General features: G+C 48.8%; 1 protein-coding gene across 1 annotated transcript in view; it reads right to left on the reverse strand.

The window, feature by feature from the left end:
- Nucleotides 1-4674: 4674 nt before the first annotated feature.
- The window catches only part of mrc2 (mannose receptor, C type 2), a 31864-nt gene continuing 17997 nt past the window's right edge, over nt 4675-18541 (reverse strand). Inside the window, exons 9-28 of the mRNA XM_049003216.1 lie at nt 17118-17233; nt 16413-16558; nt 16088-16305; nt 15645-15787; nt 15462-15558; nt 15165-15303; nt 14902-14928; nt 14632-14798; nt 14079-14247; nt 13621-13763; nt 13328-13442; nt 11343-11506; nt 10442-10550; nt 8850-9085; nt 8492-8654; nt 8225-8374; nt 7919-8038; nt 7284-7463; nt 7030-7053; nt 4675-6887 (exon numbers count right to left, since the gene is read on the reverse strand). Of these exons, the coding sequence (XP_048859173.1) occupies nt 6667-6887; nt 7030-7053; nt 7284-7463; nt 7919-8038; nt 8225-8374; nt 8492-8654; nt 8850-9085; nt 10442-10550; nt 11343-11506; nt 13328-13442; nt 13621-13763; nt 14079-14247; nt 14632-14798; nt 14902-14928; nt 15165-15303; nt 15462-15558; nt 15645-15787; nt 16088-16305; nt 16413-16558; nt 17118-17233 (2847 nt within the window). The 3' untranslated portion in view covers nt 4675-6666. The remainder of the gene's footprint in view (nt 6888-7029; nt 7054-7283; nt 7464-7918; nt 8039-8224; nt 8375-8491; nt 8655-8849; nt 9086-10441; nt 10551-11342; nt 11507-13327; nt 13443-13620; nt 13764-14078; nt 14248-14631; nt 14799-14901; nt 14929-15164; nt 15304-15461; nt 15559-15644; nt 15788-16087; nt 16306-16412; nt 16559-17117; nt 17234-18541) is intronic.

Raw genomic sequence — 18541 nt, forward strand, 5'->3', positions numbered from 1 at the left:
CCAGCCAGCTGACCAAAGTTGGTGACACTGCTTTAATTTCCGTTTTTCTGATTTTATTTGGTCACCTCAGCTAACAAACAGCGAACGACATGGCTCAGGCGTGCATCACGGTCTAGGCCGCGACATTCAGCCTGCGGTTGTTGCGAGGTCATTATAGGGCTACTCAAGTGATGCTTGATAAAAAACAGGCCAGTCGCTCAACCAGTCTCACTGGTTCGGGGACGACATGCAAGAACGCAAAGCTCTGCGTGGCCGGGAGATCCTTCCACACCATCGAGAATACCAGGGGCGTTCAATGGATCTAAAAAACAAAACCTATACACACCGAAATAATTTCCCTGGTAATATCATGCACGCATGCCTGCAATAAAAAGCGATATCCAAGGATTCTAAGGAAAACAGTTTATCCAACTTGGTACTCCATCCTCCAGCGTGACATTGATGGGGTGTGCAACCCCTGGCGGATGCCGCGTGATATCGCCACCCAACTCCAAATCCGGTTGCATCTCCATGCAGCATATAAACGTGTCCATTCATTAATGAGTTGGCGATCTGAAATGTGTCAGCACGTCCCCGTCACCGTGGAGATGTCGAGCGTTTAATGCACGAGAGCGCTCATTCCGAGGCTGGTCTGGGTAGGGATGATTGACAGATGGAGGGCCCCCTTGCGTATAGTCAGCCCCAGACTGACTTATCGGCGATTGAGCTATCCATTTCGGTCCAGTGAAGGCGTTTTCAAACAGTGTGATGGAGGGAAAGAAAGGAGAAATGACCTCGGCGCTAGTAATTCTCCATCTATATCCAATTTAGGCACACAGAACTGATGATTTTTCTTATTCACCATAAAGAGAAATAAAACCACTTTAAAGATTACTCTGAAATCAAGACAAGTAGACAGTGGAAAAAGTGACGTTGATGTTAAAAACAAACTGAAGGGGGCATTTCACTGACTGTACTTACGATGATTCCGACAGCACGCGATGCGATAGGAATTTATAAGACATCACAGCTGAGAGTCAGCGTCACTAAAACGACAGAACCTCTCCGTTTTTACTTTGTATGAAGCCACTGACGTTTCTTCCAATCATCTGAATATAACCCCTGCAAATTTTACGGTGTTTAACCTCATTTAATAGACGGCGCACATCTTAGGTTTTGCTGAAGAGCAGGAGTGTATCTAGAAATTCTGGGGGGCCCCCTGACAAAACGTCACCCGCCACGTGACACTGACCTTATTTGCGGCAATGGAGCCGAACACTTAGGGGGGTGTTAACCACCAGAGTTGGCGCGCTCGATCAGATGGATGGGATGCAAGAAAAATGGTGATTTTACGAAAAAGTACTAAAAAAACTAAATAGGGAATGCACAGAGAAAAACAGGCACGCAGACCATTTTACATTCTCCTTTGAAGGAGAATTCCTTCATGTCAACACGATTAAGCCGACTATAAAATAGCTTATGGAAAATAACCGTCACAAGTTTATACAAATGTTTATTAACTATTACAGATCCGTTTTGTATTCATTGCCCATAATTAACAGTGATTCGTACTAACACTCGCAGGGGAGATAATTACGAGCGTACTGCTTTTTATTCATTATAGTTCACAGAATTACCTTGACCATGGAATTAACACATGACAGAGTCTGTTTACCTGCATCCTTACTGCTTCTTAGCGGGCGCGACGTTCGTCTGATCATGTCCATAAATAATAAGAAAGGAACAGGGGAATATTTCAGGTGTCTATTTTTAATGCTTCCAGGAGCTTCAAATAACGAGGGCACATAATTAATTTATTTAAATGATCCTGGATCCACCTACTCCAGTGATTTCAAAGGAGTGAGGGACGTTGAGCCTCGTTCTGATAGATGATTTCATGCCGCCGGTGGTAGGTTAACAGACTGAGTACCGTCAAAACAAACGCAAAATTATAGCTGCTGTGCATTGTTAGGCAGTGCTGCATTCGCATGTCGCAGAAAAGTGCGAATGACACCAATGGAAAAGTAGCACACACATTTTACCATGCGTGATACTGACCGAAACATGGTGTCAAGTGTTTGGAGATCTTAAGAAGATTGAAAAGCTAAAATGTGTTCATGTGCATCTCTCGCCAGTAGATGGCGTTGTCCACCAGTTCACCGTAAATTATTTTACAGAATTTGCGGTTGCGTCTTTTTAAGCCTTTTTTACTCGGAATACAACGAAATACAACTTGTCCTTCACCGAAATATTTATGTGGGTTTTTTTATATATGCTTATCAGTTATCATCATAGATCTTCTTTGTGCAGATTACACACACACATACATCATAGATCTTCTTTGTGCAGATTACACACACACATACATCATAGATCTTCTTTGTGCCGATTATACACACACACACACGCACACACACACACAAACGTAATATGGCGGGGCCTGAAACAGAAACTAAACATTCACCCCAGTGAATATGGCTGCAGTGGAGGTGGTGAGCTGATGGTTAAAGCTGTGCCCTTATAACCAGTAGGTTACTGGTTTAAATCCCTGATCAGCAGAGTACCACTGAGGTACCTTGACCAAGGTACCACCCCCGTGCTCTGCTCCCCGGGGTCTGAATTAGCCCCCCCTTGCTATGTCACAATGTGACATATGGGTTGAATGCAGATGACACATTTCAATTTTGTGTGTCAACAATGACAACTAATCACTTTCCCTTTCCAGTGCCTGGACACTACTGCTCAACCATCACCTTTAAAATAATAAAGGAACAAACCCTTTCAGCATTTACTCATGGACTCCTTCTGTAGCATCAGTCCAATTATGCGTTTTCATCTCGGTCACATCTGACTGCATACAAGAAAGAAGGGAAGACGCCGAAGGCAGTGAAGAGGTGGTGGAGCGAGAGCAGCCTGGTGCAGTGAGTACTGCACTGAGCTCCTCTCGGGGTCACGGCACATGCCTTTCTGGGGGAGCATCTAAGATCTTCTCGGCATCTACTGGAACAGCAGAAGCCCTCCTGAAATTTTCACCTGCTTCGTAAGTCTAGCTCATCTGTTTCACCCTGCTGCACTGCATCTCCTATTAGAAACAGCTGGACCACAGGTGGGAGGTACACCTGTAGAATTTGAGATTGACATCAGGGATGCTCTTGTTTGTAGGACATTTTGTTTTTGTGATCCCCCATAACACAGTGGTCAACGCGGCATGTTGGATTTCTGTTAATGATGGAATTTGACACTTAGGGATACTTTGTTGCCGTTGGCCAAATCCTCATCAGCTATGGTGACCCAGTGACCAGATACAAAATAACAGAAATATATCACAATGTGTTATTTACTGTCTGCAATGAGAATTGTCACTTATTGCCTACTGATAATGTTTTTAATGTGTGTCACATATCTCTGTGGTTTTTCTTAGTTTTACAATTTTATATTGATGTCACAGTGACATCCACCATGCAAAATTTTTATCAAATAAATGAGCGTGTTACACTGTGTGTAAAGACACGGCCCACTTCCGCTCCCAATTGGTCAGTGCCTGACGCCAAGCCGACATCTGGCCAATGAGGACGTCCCTCTTTGTGGCTCTGCCTGAGACATTTTTGAAGTCAATAAACAACAACAAAAAAACTCACTCGCCGCTCATTAGAAGAGTTTGTTCTATTCTGTCGTTTTAGAAGAAAAACAGGAAACAGAGGCCCACGTAAGGCAGGCTTATAACACACAAAACAAACTAGCAGATGAGTGACAGGGCAGAGATCCCGCCCACTTTCCAGTGGCAACCACACCCACTTCCCCCTTTTTCAGACATGCATTTGCATTACATATGTGATAATGTGTCGCCCTGGCTGTGAGTGAATTTGCTTGGTCTCGAATGACACTTTTACTTACTTTTTCTGGTAGATCCATCCATCCATCTTCTAACTGCTCATCTTGGCCTGCAGCCTGTTCCAGGCAGGTGCACCGAGTTTAGAGACACCAGTTAGCCCAATGCTAACTGCATGCTTGTAATTTGAGCTGCAGGACGACACTGGAGTACCTGTGTGACGCAGGGAGAACATGCAAACACACACACACACACACACACACACACACACACACACACACAGAGCAGGGGTGGGACTGGAACCCGCAATTCCTGCAGGTGTCAGGCAGCAGCACTAAGGATCGCTGCTAGGATGGGCCTCTGACATGTAAGCTTTTCATTTTTGTTCTACAAAACAGACACTGATGCATTGATTTGGTTGCCTTTGTTGGCTGACATCAAAGTCGGGCAAAATCTCAAAGGACGTGAATTTGGGTCCCAAATATTCTGCTTCCGCATTCAAGGTCAAACTGCCAGACAGCAACTCAATACAGCTGAGGAAAGGTTACCGCTGATTAACACCATCCAAACTGATGCGCGAGAGGCTCCTTTCCGGACCATGCGGGGCCATTGATCTGTGCCTATATCCTCGAAATGCCTATTTTTGCTGTCTGTCATATACAGGCTGAAGCCTCAGAAACACTTCCTGCCATGGTATCTGTTCAGATCTATCCCATTGTAATTCTGCCTTTATGTAATATCTTGGTCAAACATGGCTATATGTATGCAACAAGATGCACAGCAGTAATCAAACTACAAATATAACCAAGACCCGAAAAATGACAATGATAAAATCGTAACATATTTATAAATATAAAAACTACACATTTTTATAAAGCCAACATATACTTTATTAATTTCATATACAAAAAAATGACAAACATACAAACAGGTGCTTATGTGAAACTGGCTTCACAGGGATTTAAATGTGACGGCCGCTCCTCTCAAAGTCTGACCCAAAATCACCATCTCCAGACCCCCCTCCGAGTTTCATTTCAACAAAGAATTGCCTTCTGGAAGTTATTCACTATACGTCCACCAGAGGGCGGGGTCGAGTTAGATTTACTCCTACAGGCTTCACGTGTTTTTGCGTTTTACTCTCCTTCCATTTCCTGCCATCTGTTTCCCCTCCGTACTCCGAACGCCCTCACGTCTCATTTTACTGCCGATTCCTAGAACACCCCACAACTCTTTTCTTTTCAGTGCCAAAAACATTCACAGCTAGTAATCAAACATTTACAAACAGTCCACGTTCCTCCATCTTGGATCAATAAGCTGAGCGATTATGTCACACTCTAACACTGTTATTCTTCAAAAAATACTCTATAGACTCTGCGTGGTGATAGCCATATTCAACGCTGATGTGTGTTGGGGGGTGGAAAGGGTAAAAATAAGCCAAAGAATAACAAAAGCTTTTCTTTTCTGTTTCTCTCTGATAAACCACGCCCTTTGCAGTACTTTGCAGTACTTTATAGTCCTAAGTAGGTCATACTGAAGCAATTATTCTTTAGAAATGCTTAATGACTGTATTCTGTTACACGCTTTGGGTTCAATGATCACTAACACAACAATGTACACATAGAACTAAAGGAGGCAGGGTAGCCATTTTACATTTGATTTAGCAGATAAACGTTTTCCCCATAACAGGCCCTTGCAGCTTACTGCACCGTCCATGACAAAAGCTGCAATTCGGCTGGATAATTACAGATTGGCGGCAAGTTGACTGAATCGAGAGTTTCCGTTGGGTAGCTTTCACTTGACGGACAGTTTCAGTCCACCAATAAGAACACTTCGTCCACCCCCTTCCGGCTTCACTATTCAGGACACCAACAGCCAGCAGGGACACAACGATACTGTTGAACAAGAATCGGTTTATACGAAAACAACAAAAATAGCCTTAAATGCAAGAGGCGGTTCAAAAAAAACATCCTGGGTGGAGGTTTAATGGTACATATTCAAAAATGAAAAGAAATGCATTATTGAAATCGCATGACCTGATAGAGGGACATGGACACATTAATAAAGTATCTCTGCCTCTTTACTCCTGTTTCTATGCCTCTGGAGTCAGACTTCCACTCCTACGCCTCCACTCTGCCGCCTAAAGACCTCGAGCCCTGGGATAAACCCAAACAGCCTGGACTCCAAACTTGGAATTTCGGTGGCTATTAAAAAATAAAAAAAGCAAACATATACACAATAACTGAGTGAGGGTACGAAAAAATAAAACTTCCACTGGAGAATTCTGCATGTCGTGTCACGGTTGGAGAACTTTGGTCTAGAGGGCGATGTGTTTGTCCACGGCCAACTGGGCAAGGGGCTGCTGGGACTCGCAGCTTCTGAGGCACCTGGCAAGGCTCCGAACAAGACGATGAATTAAAAATGCAGATACAGCAAAACGGTGACACTGGGTAAGGGGGGGGGAAAAAATGGAGATGTTCTTTAGCACGTACACATTCTGGATGGGACGAGAGTGAAAAGTATAAAGGCAGAGAAACCGTGCAGTGTCTGGAGAGTACGGTGTATCCCGTGCAGGTGTGGATACACCGTGATACGTTAAGATGGAATGTCAGAGTGAGTCGCTGAGGAGGTCCGGTCCGGTCTGGTCCGGCTTGGGGAGGGTCTCTCCCAAGAGTGGGGCACAGCACTGGTCGAGGGAGGGGTGGGTTGCTTGTGACTGGGGTCTGCTGCGCTCAGCACAGCCCTTCAGCATCTCCAGCGTTTCAAAATTTAAAAAATGCAGGGAGGGGGAGGGTACAGGAACAACCAGGCGTGAGGCGTCCATCAGCGCCGTGCCTCCGGGCCGTCCGCGCTTCCCATCGCTACTCGGGCTGCTCGTTTAGTTCCATGTCAGACACCAGGATGTTCTTCTCGGCCTGCCCCGCCGGGCTGGTGCTAGTGCGGCTATAGCGCGCCCCCTCGTAGGAGCCGCGGGAGATGGCCGCCCGCTGGCGGTACAAGTAGGCCGCGCATGCCACCAGCAGCACCAGCACCAGGGCCGTCACCAGGATAAGCACCAGTGTGGGGAGGTGCCCGGAATCCGCTGTTCCCACGAGGGTCGCGTGGAGGGCGGCACAGGAAGCGGAAGAAAAAGCGTTAGAGAGCCAAATTCAGAGGACAGCTTACAAAATTCAAACTGCAGTTAATTCCTTATATCTACCTTCCCAGGTAACGTCTATACTTACACAGAAAGTCTGTAAAATCAGCACCTAAAAAAAAAAAACATTAACATTCCATATTAGACGCAGAAATGTTCAGAAAGCCTACAAATTCATATTATTGCTTTATACGGCATCGTACAACCCAGCTATCCACTCGCTGACAGCTAAAAGTATCCAGCCGTCGGCTGTGCTCCGCATCATTTCCTTCTATCTGACATCACTTCCTGTGTAGCCCTGACACTCGTCCCTCAGCTCTCTGGCCAGGGCACGGCGAATACCTCGTTGCCTCTTGCAGATCATGCCGTGGGTACGGTTCTTGCAGGAGCCCGGCTTCCACAGGCCCGTGTTGCTCTGGATCCAGAAGCAGCTCTTGACAGATAGCATGCTCAGGTTGGCTTCCTGCACCTCCCAGTTAGTATACTCTACCACAGAGCTCTCTGGCCACAGCAGACCGCCTCCTGCAGGTCACAGGAAGGGCAAGCATTCGGTGGCAGCAAGAATCATTTGTAAACCGTAAGGGGCACTAGATGCACTGTTTAGCATATCTAATGTATTTTCATGCAAAATATAAATCTTTGTGGCGCACTATTGAGGTCATGTGACTCGGGGTATACAATCTTTCTTGGTTCCAGTTTCTTGCTAACTAAGCCATAGTCATCCTAAAAGATTTGTCCTATATTAAAAAAAAAACTGTACAGGTGCATCTCTCTTAACGTGTAAAAATTCCCATAGAAGTTATAATCCATCACCTTGGGCCCATGGGGATTTTCTGTTTTTAAATCACCTTTCTGGCATTCTGTGGTAGCCCCGTACGAAGCTGCCGTGTTGCGGCGAGACGCTACTGCCCGATTATTTAAGCGGGATTCCGGGAATGGGGGAGGAGCCCGCTCCTCACGAGACACCCCAGGCTCACCCTTGGTGTTGACGCTGATGCCCAGCCAAGCTCCGGTGGCCTGCTCCTGGTAAGCCTGGATGTGCTCCCACACAAAGCTGTTCTCCGTCTCGTCCAGGATGGAGAGCATCTGAGCACCCACTGGAGAAGCGAGCAAGTCAAGTTCAAACTTCAGCATTTCAAAAAAATGCAGCCATGCACTGAACAAAACTTCAAGGATGGCTTTACACACAGTAAAGGATCGATGGAAAGAGTGCAGCAACGGCCGGCGAAACCCAAAATGCCGGTGGGTGAGCGCAGTACTGCACTGCTCTGCACTGCACTCACCCTTTCTGCACGTGTCATGGGCCTCTTGGTGCATCATGAGCCTCTCCAGGTTGAAGGAGTAACAGTTGTTGCGGAAAGCTACCCAGTCCCAATTTCCGAGCATCTGCGGACAATGTCCTGAGTAACTCCACTCGTGGTCACGCGACGGTCCTGGAGGTTGGGGAGAAAACGGATGTACCTCTTGGGTGAGCGTATGCACACACAGACACACACATACGCAGACACACACACACAAATTTTTGTGAGAAAATAGAAACCGAAAGTCACCTGTGTTGAACTGACAGACAGCGTACATCTTTGTGCTACAAGGCATTACAGCCCACCGGCCCATGGTGGTCACATGACCACACCCTACTATGCTACTGGGCTCCCCATCCCACCAATCGGTGTAAGTCAAGGGGTCCTCGCCCAACCAGGTGAAGCTCCGTCTCTGGCACAAAAAAAATGGGGGAAAACAACCATTCAGATGTGGGGACTTCAATCGGATATTCCGTCACATCCATCGGATACTGATGCAACTGCCCGCAATCGCTTGTCTCAAACGTGCGGTCCTTGCAAAAACACCTTGGTGGCTTCTGTCGGCAGAGCTGATTCCAGTGGCCGGCCTCCCTGCCCCCAGACTCACCCCATTGTTGTACAGGCCGATCCAGGCAGGCCGCTCCAGGATGCCCAGAATCATGGTGAGGTAGGCCGCTTGGTAGGGGTCGTATATTGTGGCCAGGCTCGCGTTCCGGGAGTTGCACGTGTGCAGCGCCCCCGCCCAGTCGTAGCGCTGGTTCAGTATCTGGTAAGACTGGTCCCTAAACTGTAGCGGCGCAGTCAAATCCGGCAGGCTGTCAGGCGACGCGGGCAACGTGGGGTCTAAGCCGAAACAGAGGTTAGCAGTTAGCCGGTTCTCCGAACATGGGCAGCCGGAACGTCCGGCAACATGGAGATTCGCATCACATCCCAGCTGTGCGTTGTTCACTTTCATTAAATCCAAATCAAATCAAAGTTTATTTATCAAATGCACGACAGCACGGCACTCAGCGGTCGATGGCGGCAATGAAATGAGTTTCCGTGAGAGTTCCCTGTAGAAAAGTAATAAGATGGAAAAAAGACCCAAAAAGTAACCTAACAAATCATACCAAATAACACATAAAACCTAAAATAACACTAACATGAGGTACAAGCGGGAATGATACGATACACAGCTTATATGAAGTAGAAATAACGTACGTACAGTATAGTTCCACTTACTAGAATAAATGCAGTCATGCGTCACAACAGGGATACAGTCATGCGGAATGCATCATTAGGCAATTTCGTCTTTGTGGGCATATCAGAGTGTACTTACACAAACCTACATGGTGTAGCCTACTACACATCTAGGCTATGTAGTATGGCCTGAGTAATGACAAAAAGTACAGTAAATATAAACCAATAACGTCATATTTTTTTCATCATTAAGTACTATGTACTGCATTAAATTGTATGTGCCATGCTTCTATATGACTGGCGGCACAGGAGGTGAGTAGCGTACGGCGTATGGAACTCCGCCGGTTGTGACGTCACAAGGCGATGAGAATTTTTCAGCTCCATTATAATCTTATGGGCCCACCATCATATATGCGGTCCGCCGTCGACCGAAATGTCGTTACGCGCCGCATGACTGTATATCTGTAATCTGTTCACTAATAAACAAACGCTGAATGCTAAATTTTCACTTTTCTTCTCTTTTCGCAAAAGCAAAAATCCTCTTCCGATTTCTTTCCAATAGAGAAAACAGGCGCTGATGTAGGTCTTTCGTAGAAGTGAATTTTTTGTTATGCTGGTTATACCTGTAAATAAACTGAACAGGTATCCACGCTAATAGCCTGATTAGCTATTGACTTGCCTCACTGCCTGAGGGCGGAAGCTCTTACAGGATCTGTTTATCCGCGAGCCGCGGCTCTGATACTGGTTTCCTGGTGACAGGAGTCTTTAATAAGATGTTCAGTAGTTTACTGGCGTTAAACGCTGGCAGTGCCTGAGTCCAGAGGTGGAAAGCTCAGGTCCAGAAAGTACAGATCCAGACCGAGGTTTTGTTTCAGCCAGCCACTTGAGACCTCTGTGACTGACTCTTCACACGTAATTGGGTGGTTGAAATGAAACCTTGGTCTGGAATTTTACTTTCTAGACCGGAACTTTCCACCTCTATACCCATGGCCTGTGTGTGCGTGTGTGCACGTCTCATACCTTTCCGTCTCTGGCACACGTAGCCGTGCTTCTCCGCCTCGCATCCCCGTGACGCCCACATGCCCGTCACCTTGTCAGGGTTTCCGTGCAGCATGACCACGCAGTTCACCTGCAGCGAGCCATGTGACATCACTGTTACTCCACGGCGCCCCCTGTCATCGGTCTGCTGTCACGGTACTTTCCATCCGCTTAAGCGGTTATGATTAAATTACTACTACGGTTCTCTCTATTACCAGAGGTGGCCATTTCAGGCCCAGAAAGTAAAAGCTCAGAACAAGATTTTGTTTCAACCGACAGCTTAGTATAAAGAATCATAATCACGGAGTACTGAACTGGTTGCTTGAAATCAAATCTTGGTCTGGATTTTTACTTTCTGGTTCCTATTTGACTCTCTCCCTGCCGGTCCCTGGAAGATGGGCTCCCCCTTTGAGTCTGGTCCCTCCCAAGGTTTCTTCCTTCTAGGGAGTTTTTCCTTGCCACTGCCGCCTCTGACTTACTCACTGGGGGCTCTGTAAAGCGCTTTGAGACGATGTAATGTTGTGATAACGCGCTATACAAAAATAAATTTGTTTGTTGTTGTTTGTAATGTCCACTCTTTCGTTGAATTTGCAGTTCGATTATCTATTTACCTGCCACTTATTTCGCTTATTCTTATCACTAATATTAGATGAATGTCTTTATATTTGGCACATTTTTCAGGGGCGCTCTCGCGCACGGCCCGGCGATGCCCCAGGCCATCTGGCCCGGAAGCTGAGCTGTCACATCACCACCGAGGCCATAACGACCTTCTGCACAGTTCACCCGCGAGGTCCCCGGGTCACCGTCCCATCAGGGCTCTGAGACAGGAGACAGGAGGAGGCTGGTGGGGGTTGACATACAGAGTATGGAGGAGGTGGCGTACCCGGGTCTTAGTGAGCGGTGGGTCTCGGCGGGCCACAGGTTCCCCGGGGGCCCAGTTGGTGAAGCTCAGTGGGGTGCCATCATGCCACTGGAAGCGTACGTCCATGTCTGAGAGGCCGAGCCAGAGGCTGAAGCTGACGTTGGGCAGCAGAGTGGTAAGGAAAGCTGTGGGGAGACGGGACACGGCGAGTACAGCAGGCTGATGTCGAGTCAACAAGCGTGTCCCAATCCGGTCCTCGGGGACACACAGGTTTACATGGCCGGCTGTAATGGTCCGGGTAGCATATAGCTTAAATGCAAGAGAGGCACTGGAAGCAAGCGCACAAAAAATAAACTACCTGGAACTGATCTGGCTTTCTTGGAATCCTTGGATCTGTTAGCCCATCAATACACTCACAAGTTTTATAAAAAAACTCACTTCAAAAACAATGACATATTGAAAAAAAAAAAAGAAAGAAAAAAAAAGGTCAAGCTGAGTATGCTTGTCCTGACTAGGTGTCCGAGTTATTTTCAGAGTTGGAATCGATAAACCATCATCATCTCTAGACAGCGCATTGACAGCAGCCCGCAGCACTCACAGCACCCCTTGTGTCACCCCCAGAGGCGTGGTTAAAATTTCTGGGCTCCCTGACAAAATGTCACCTTGGGCTATCACTAGGGATACCACCTTCAATCTGAAGAAATACAGGCCCCCCCCAGTAAAGCCTGTTTAGCAGATGGGGGTCCCTACAGTGGGGCAGCATGGTGGTGCAGTGGTTAGCACTGTTGCCTTGCACCTCTGGGACCCGGGATCGAGTCTCCGCCTGGGTCACATGTGTGCGGAGTTTGCATGTTCTCCCCATCTCGTCGTGGGGTTTCTCCCCCCAGTAGGATAAGCGGTTTGGAAAATGGATGGATGGATGGATGGATGGATGGATGGATGGATGGATGGATGGATGGATGGGTCCCTACGGTTGAATTTGCCAAGCACTTTCTGAGCATATAAATTAGAATTTCACGTATGCAGGGCCCCTGCCAATTGCTGGGTTACCCCCGAGACACTCCGGTAGCTCCGTTTGCTCCGGTCCATCCTAAAATCACTAGGTAGCTACTTGTTTTTGCTGGATATCCTAAATATTAATCACACTCATGGACAAAACAGGGGTCGGTTTGTGCTCGAGACATAGAATCGAGACTCATCTTTAGACGTCTGGCTCTTTGTTGTCTCTCCAAGCCTGAGTTAGTTACCAAATTTACTTTATCTTTCCATTGCTTGTAGCTACCAGACGAGATGCCTTGTACCCGATGACGCCTGTGAGACTGCATCCCCCCCACCTCTATACCAGATAAAAAGGCTGAAACACTGAATTTGTATCTTTCCCTCCAGCGAATAATTTCCCATAATTCACATTATTTTTGAATGCAGTCAGAATGAAACGTCTCCATACTTCTAAATGCTCATGGATGGTTTTGACGCCACCTTGCCGAGCCTGTTAGCGACCTTTCCTGACAACTCTGCACCTTGTCTGAAAACGCCCTGACTGACTGACAGGGCTAAATATTAAATTTATGCTGCTTGGCCTGACGGTGTAAAGATTCAGATGATGGGAGTCTTGGGAAGGTGAGGGAAATAAAAGGGGAACGTACATTTTTTTTTTTTTTGCAGATGTATTTTTGTGGTTCCCCCCCCCCTCCATGTCTTCAAAATAGTAGGTTTTGCAAGCGGGGAGCATCAGACAGACCACCGCTAACTACACTTAGTGAAAAACCTAAATAATTGATGCGGAGTTTCCGGCATACAAAGATGTTACTGTTCCGTTCCTACGCCTGAGAGCCACTTCTCCCCGTTCGGCATCCAATCAGAGCTTCCGTGAGCTCTAGACGCCCATGCGAGGTCTAATGCTATGTCTGCCGTGATGTACATCCCTCAGAATGTTTGCCTGCGAGTGTAAGAGCACTGAGAAGCACTGAGACGTACAGAAGTATCAGGGGGAAACTCTCCAGTACCTTGTTCCACGTGATCGGACACCACCGCCAAGCTGCCCGCCTGGGCTTCACACTGGGCCTTGGCGCCGGCCCACGTGACCCGCTGGGAATCCCGGTGCCCAAACACCTTGAAACACTGCAGAGACACAGGCGGCGTTAGGGGAATTCTGCTCCATGGTGAGGTCTCTGATATAAGCTCTACAGAATTCCCCCCCACCCCTGAGAGACAGCCGTAGCCACCGGCTAAGATTAGCTGGTTCGGCCTATGAAACTGAACAAACCCCCCAGGATAGCGGCAGCGGACAGATGGGTACCTTCCCGAATAAGGGAGCCCAGCCGTCTGGACAGCCACCGGTTTGAGCAGGGGAATGCGGGGTGGGTGGAGGGATCCCGGTGACATTGACTCTCTTGCAGATGTAGGGCAGGTCCGTGGTGCATTTCTGGTCTCCCCATTCATCTGTGGGTAAGAGAGGGACTGTGTGTGTGTAACTCCTCTCAGTGATATCCCATAGTCCCATGACCAGCAGAGTAGTCGTGCCTGTGGGCCTTAATCCGAAGAGCTACTCCAGGAGTCCTCTGCGATATGACCCCAAGCTTTGCTCTCACCTTTGTAGGACTGTCTAACAGAAGAGTAGAATGGGATGTACGGAAATCCAAGGATTCTTATGTACTTGTACAAATGGTATTTTTTTAAATACAAAATAAAAAGTCAATCATGAGTCCCAGCCCTCCTGCATGCATTCCTACTTCCTACCCCAGGATGACATCTCACCTTTACTCGAGGTGATGTAGACGCATTTGTGATCGCGGCTGACGGGCCGCGGTCTCCCAGGTGCCCAGGAGACGTAGTTGAGCACCGAGTGGTCTGACCAATGGAAGCGGCCGTCGTTCTCGTAGGCGTGAAGCCCCACCCACCAGTGCTGTCCCTCAACCTTGGACATCTGCTGGCGTTGCACGAGAAGAGCCGTTTACCGGGACAAGCGACACAAGCCGCGGTTGCCGTACATAACGGCACAATCCATCAATGCGACATGCAGAGTCATGTAAACAGCTAATAGGTCAATATTCTGCAGCCTCGGCCAATGACGTGCGGCTACAGCCACTGAGGTAATTCCTATGTCATTTTGAAATCGGTGTCCAGGTGGAAAATATAAAATACCATAACGAATGGGGCGAGACACAGCTGTGCAGCTAACAGCATGCAAGAAGTTCCAGTTGTGGTTGCTTTGCTGTTCACCACCGGACATCTGAGTAAATATAACACAGGCTACAGACGCATCCCCCAAATGAGCCAGAGCGTCGCAAAAGGTGTCGAGGGGGCCCACCTTGCGCAGCGTCTGCGTGAGGAAGGCCTGCTCCTCCAGCGTGTGCACGGAGGCCAGGGAGGCGTCCAGCCAGGAGCAGATCCGCAGGGCCTGGAACCAGGTGGAGCGGTGGTCGAAGAACTTGTACTCGGCCTCCTGGAACTGCACCCACTGCTTCAGGCTGGTCTCTGCACATGGACACAAGGAGGCAGCGGAGGGACGCGGTCAAGAAGCGTGCAGATCAACGTCACAGGATACCTTAAGTAATGGTGGCGATGCGTTACTTCAGACCTTCCTCCGGCTCCTTGACAACGGTTCCTGAGGACACAGAAAGATGGTTACGGTTACTGCATAGTCCGTGCACCAAGAGCCCTGCTAACGCAGCATGCACGTGTGTCACACTGACTGGGCAGCAGATGGTGTGTGTGTGGTTAAACTGGGATTCCGGCTGCCTGTGGGACGGGAAGTGTTCCCGTAGGGAAGTATTCCTGTCCACAGGTCTCTATTTGGATCTGAGTAATACCCATAATGCCGTGGGTGGTGTGGCGCAATACCTTTAGGCATCTTGCAGATCCAGTCCAGCTGCGACTCGCACTGCATCGTCATCCAGTGCATGGAACCCAGGTCGAACATGGCGCAGTTGTGCATGTTTCCCTCATACAGGTCATGTGTGCCAAAGTTGTGGTAAGCATACTGCAGGAGGAAATATAGCGGGGGGGGTTAGGGGGCGCTAGTGAGCAAGTGGTTCAATTGGACTCCTTTCATAAGGAAATAAATACGTGTTTGGTGGGGATGAAACAGCATTTGCCCTGGGCGGGTAAACGTTCTCAGAGGCTGATCGAGCAGCTCACCCCCAACCCGTCACTCCATTTCCAGCTGCCGCCGTCTTCTGGGTTCCGGCGGTTAAGCCCAAGCCACAGCCAATGTTGCTCGTGGTCCTCGGATTCCCTGCGGGGCCAGGTGACAAGTCTGGTAATGCAGAGCAGGACGGGCGGCCATAATGAACGGAAGGCATCCACACGCAGGTCACCTACCCGAACGTCTCGTGCAGCACCTGGGAGATGAACTGCTCCTCGTTGGCGCCACTGACGCTGACCAGCTGTGCGCTGCGCTTCCGGCAGAACAGGTGAGCCTGCAGCCAGCTGAGTCTCTGCTCCAGCTGGGGGAAGTGGAACACCTGGAGGGGAGAGGGGGGAGATGGTGGGGGAGAGGAGGAGAGGGGTGGTCAGGGAGAGAGCAGGAGGGCCGGTTATGGGTCGGGAGGGAGGGGCGATTAAGGGGAGGGGAGAGGAGGCCGAAAGGAAAGTGGGGGAAGGTGGTCAGGGATAGAAGGGGAGAGGCAGTCGACGAGAGGAGGAGGCAGGGGGGGATTAAACATGATTAAACATACGCACCGTCCCTTTAGGCGAACAATACTGACAAGAGGGACAGAGTACATGGTTAATCAGCCTCTTAGGTTTAAAGGGAGAGCATGTACCTTGTAACAGTGGTGCATGGTGTTGCTGGTCTTCCAGCCCTGAGGACAGGTCCCAGTAAGGCTGGGTGTGGGATGGGGGGCCGTGGGTTCTGGGCTCAGGGGCGAGTCCAGGCTCAGGCGGCAGATGTACTTGGCCTGGGTTGAGTTGCAGTTCATCACGTGCCATTTGCCCATGTTGGCGACGCCTGACATAGCGACACAGCCACCCTTACTGTAGTCTGTGTGGGAAAGGAAGAAGGTCACACAGCTGAAGGTTTTCCCGCAGAGAGACCAAACGTGCCTGTAGCTCATCTAGCGGATAGGAGGGCACCAGCCCGCAGAGGACCTGGCTCATCCACATGCCAGTTGGTGTAGGAGACTTCATCACCGCTGAGCCAGCGGAAGCTGTTCGTGCTGTTCTGATGCCGCAGCGCGACCCAGTAGTAGCTCGACGTTCTCGACGTCAGCCGGTTGAGGAAGGCCTGTTGAAAGCTGCAGTGACCGCAACTGAGAGGTTAGCCCAGCCACCCTGACCGGCGCCAGAGGAGCAAGCCTGCAGCACGCCACCGACAAGCTGCTAACGCTCACAAAAAAAGCAAAAACGCGATCCGCTTACGAGGAGAATCAGACTGCGGCGAAAATTACCCGGAGTAAACGCTGTCATTTTTAGCCTGGATGGTGGCGGCACGTAACAAATGGGACGCTGAGAGCAATTTTGCAGTTAAAACTATTTCTATTAATACACCATTCATCCAGATATTACTGTGAAATATTACTGTATAAATATGTATATTGTACACCCACCCACCCACACACACAGGAGTCCCAGCAGAAAGAACTCCCACTTCAGATAATGATGGTGATCTCGGTCCGTCTGCACGACCCACCCCCTTTTGGTAAGCTCGACGTTTTGTAAATAATCTCACGATTAAATTGCAGAGCAGATGTGTGCAGGAAAGGTATGAATTTTTTTAAGAATTCACCATAAAAATAAGCATTTTCCAAACCGACGTTCAGACTTCCTGCAGTTTGGCTTAGGCTTAGGACTGACCTTGTTGTGACGGGCACCAGCATAGCCTCCTGGTTTACGCAAGCCTTCCGTGCTTCATCGAAGGTCACCAGGTCATCCTTCACTAAGTAGCAGAATGGACGGTACCAGTGCCAGCCCTAGCAGAGAGAGCAGAGAGATGAGCTGGTCTAGAAGTGACAAGGAGGAGATCTCAGCAACATGACCATCCATCCTCTCATCTTCCATACTGCTTATTTCGGGGGTGGCCAATCTTTTCCACAAAGAGCCACAGATTTTTGGGATAACCTTTAGGTCAGCTGTTCAAACCCAGGTGTGAGGACTCTTCAGCCAATCAGTCCTCTAATTAGTAATCTAATTAGGAAGTTGCAGCGAAAAGTCACACATTCAACGGCCATTTCTGGGTTAGATTGGCCTCCCCTGGCTCATCATGTTCAAAATCGACAATGAGCCTAGAGCCACAAAAGGCACAAAGCACGGGATGCCAGTCCATCGCAATCGAGAGACATCAATCTCTGAACTGCAGATGAAATCGAGATGGAGAAAAGAAGCAGCACAGCACAGAGAGAGCATGCAAACTCCCAGGGGCGGAGAGTCAGGCGTCATCCTCTTGCTTTTATTCATGACGGAGAAAGGATGCAGCAGCTCTGGAACGCGACGGACGGAAAAAAAAAAAATAAATTAACAGCACAAACCACATCTGCGTACACAGTTCATGCAAAAGGCAAACTCTGATGCGGGCGGGGCGTGGGGGATATGTAAAGCTCTCCCAGTTGTCTGGGGTCTGGAAGCCTTCAGGGTGACAGCGGAGGGTCCTGAGCTGTCACTCTCTTCCCCTTTGTCGACTCCAGAACAAACTAAAAAGAGACGTGACGTTTTCACTGTGCCAGAACGGGGGGGGTGGGCAGCCTTTCAGCGTGGAGGCCCATGGTTCAGGCCCAGGGCTAGGATCTGATGTGGTGTTTTTAGGATGCGAGTTCTTCAAAAAATTTCAGATTGCACACTCAGTAAAAAATCGAACGAACAAATTACTGTTCTTGCAACCCTGACCAGGATATGTGGTTAGAAGACGGGTGGATGAATGGATAATTTTGTCCATTTTAATCCTGCAACAGAAGTTTTGCTCCAAGTTGCTCTGCCTCACAGCTTCTGAGGAGCCATTAAAAACCTTCAATCAAAAGATATTTGCTGGGAATAATGACAATGGCCATAAATAATTATTCCTGTCCCTTCAGCTCCACATTACTCACCATGACACACACGGCTAAATGCACGCACAGGCCCTTGACCGTGGGCAGTGAATGATGTGCGAATGCAGCAGAGCACCGGGGGTGCAGTGAGAGGCGTTAGCAGATATGTGCAGGGGGAGGAAAGAGAGGAGGAGCAGGAACCGAGTAAGAATTGGCGGGGGAGGGGGGGGGAGAATCCAGGTCCCAGAATGTTAGGCA

This window comes from Brienomyrus brachyistius, unplaced genomic scaffold (genome assembly GCF_023856365.1).
Source record: "Brienomyrus brachyistius isolate T26 unplaced genomic scaffold, BBRACH_0.4 scaffold75, whole genome shotgun sequence".
Classification (NCBI taxonomy): Eukaryota; Metazoa; Chordata; class Actinopteri; order Osteoglossiformes; family Mormyridae; genus Brienomyrus; species Brienomyrus brachyistius.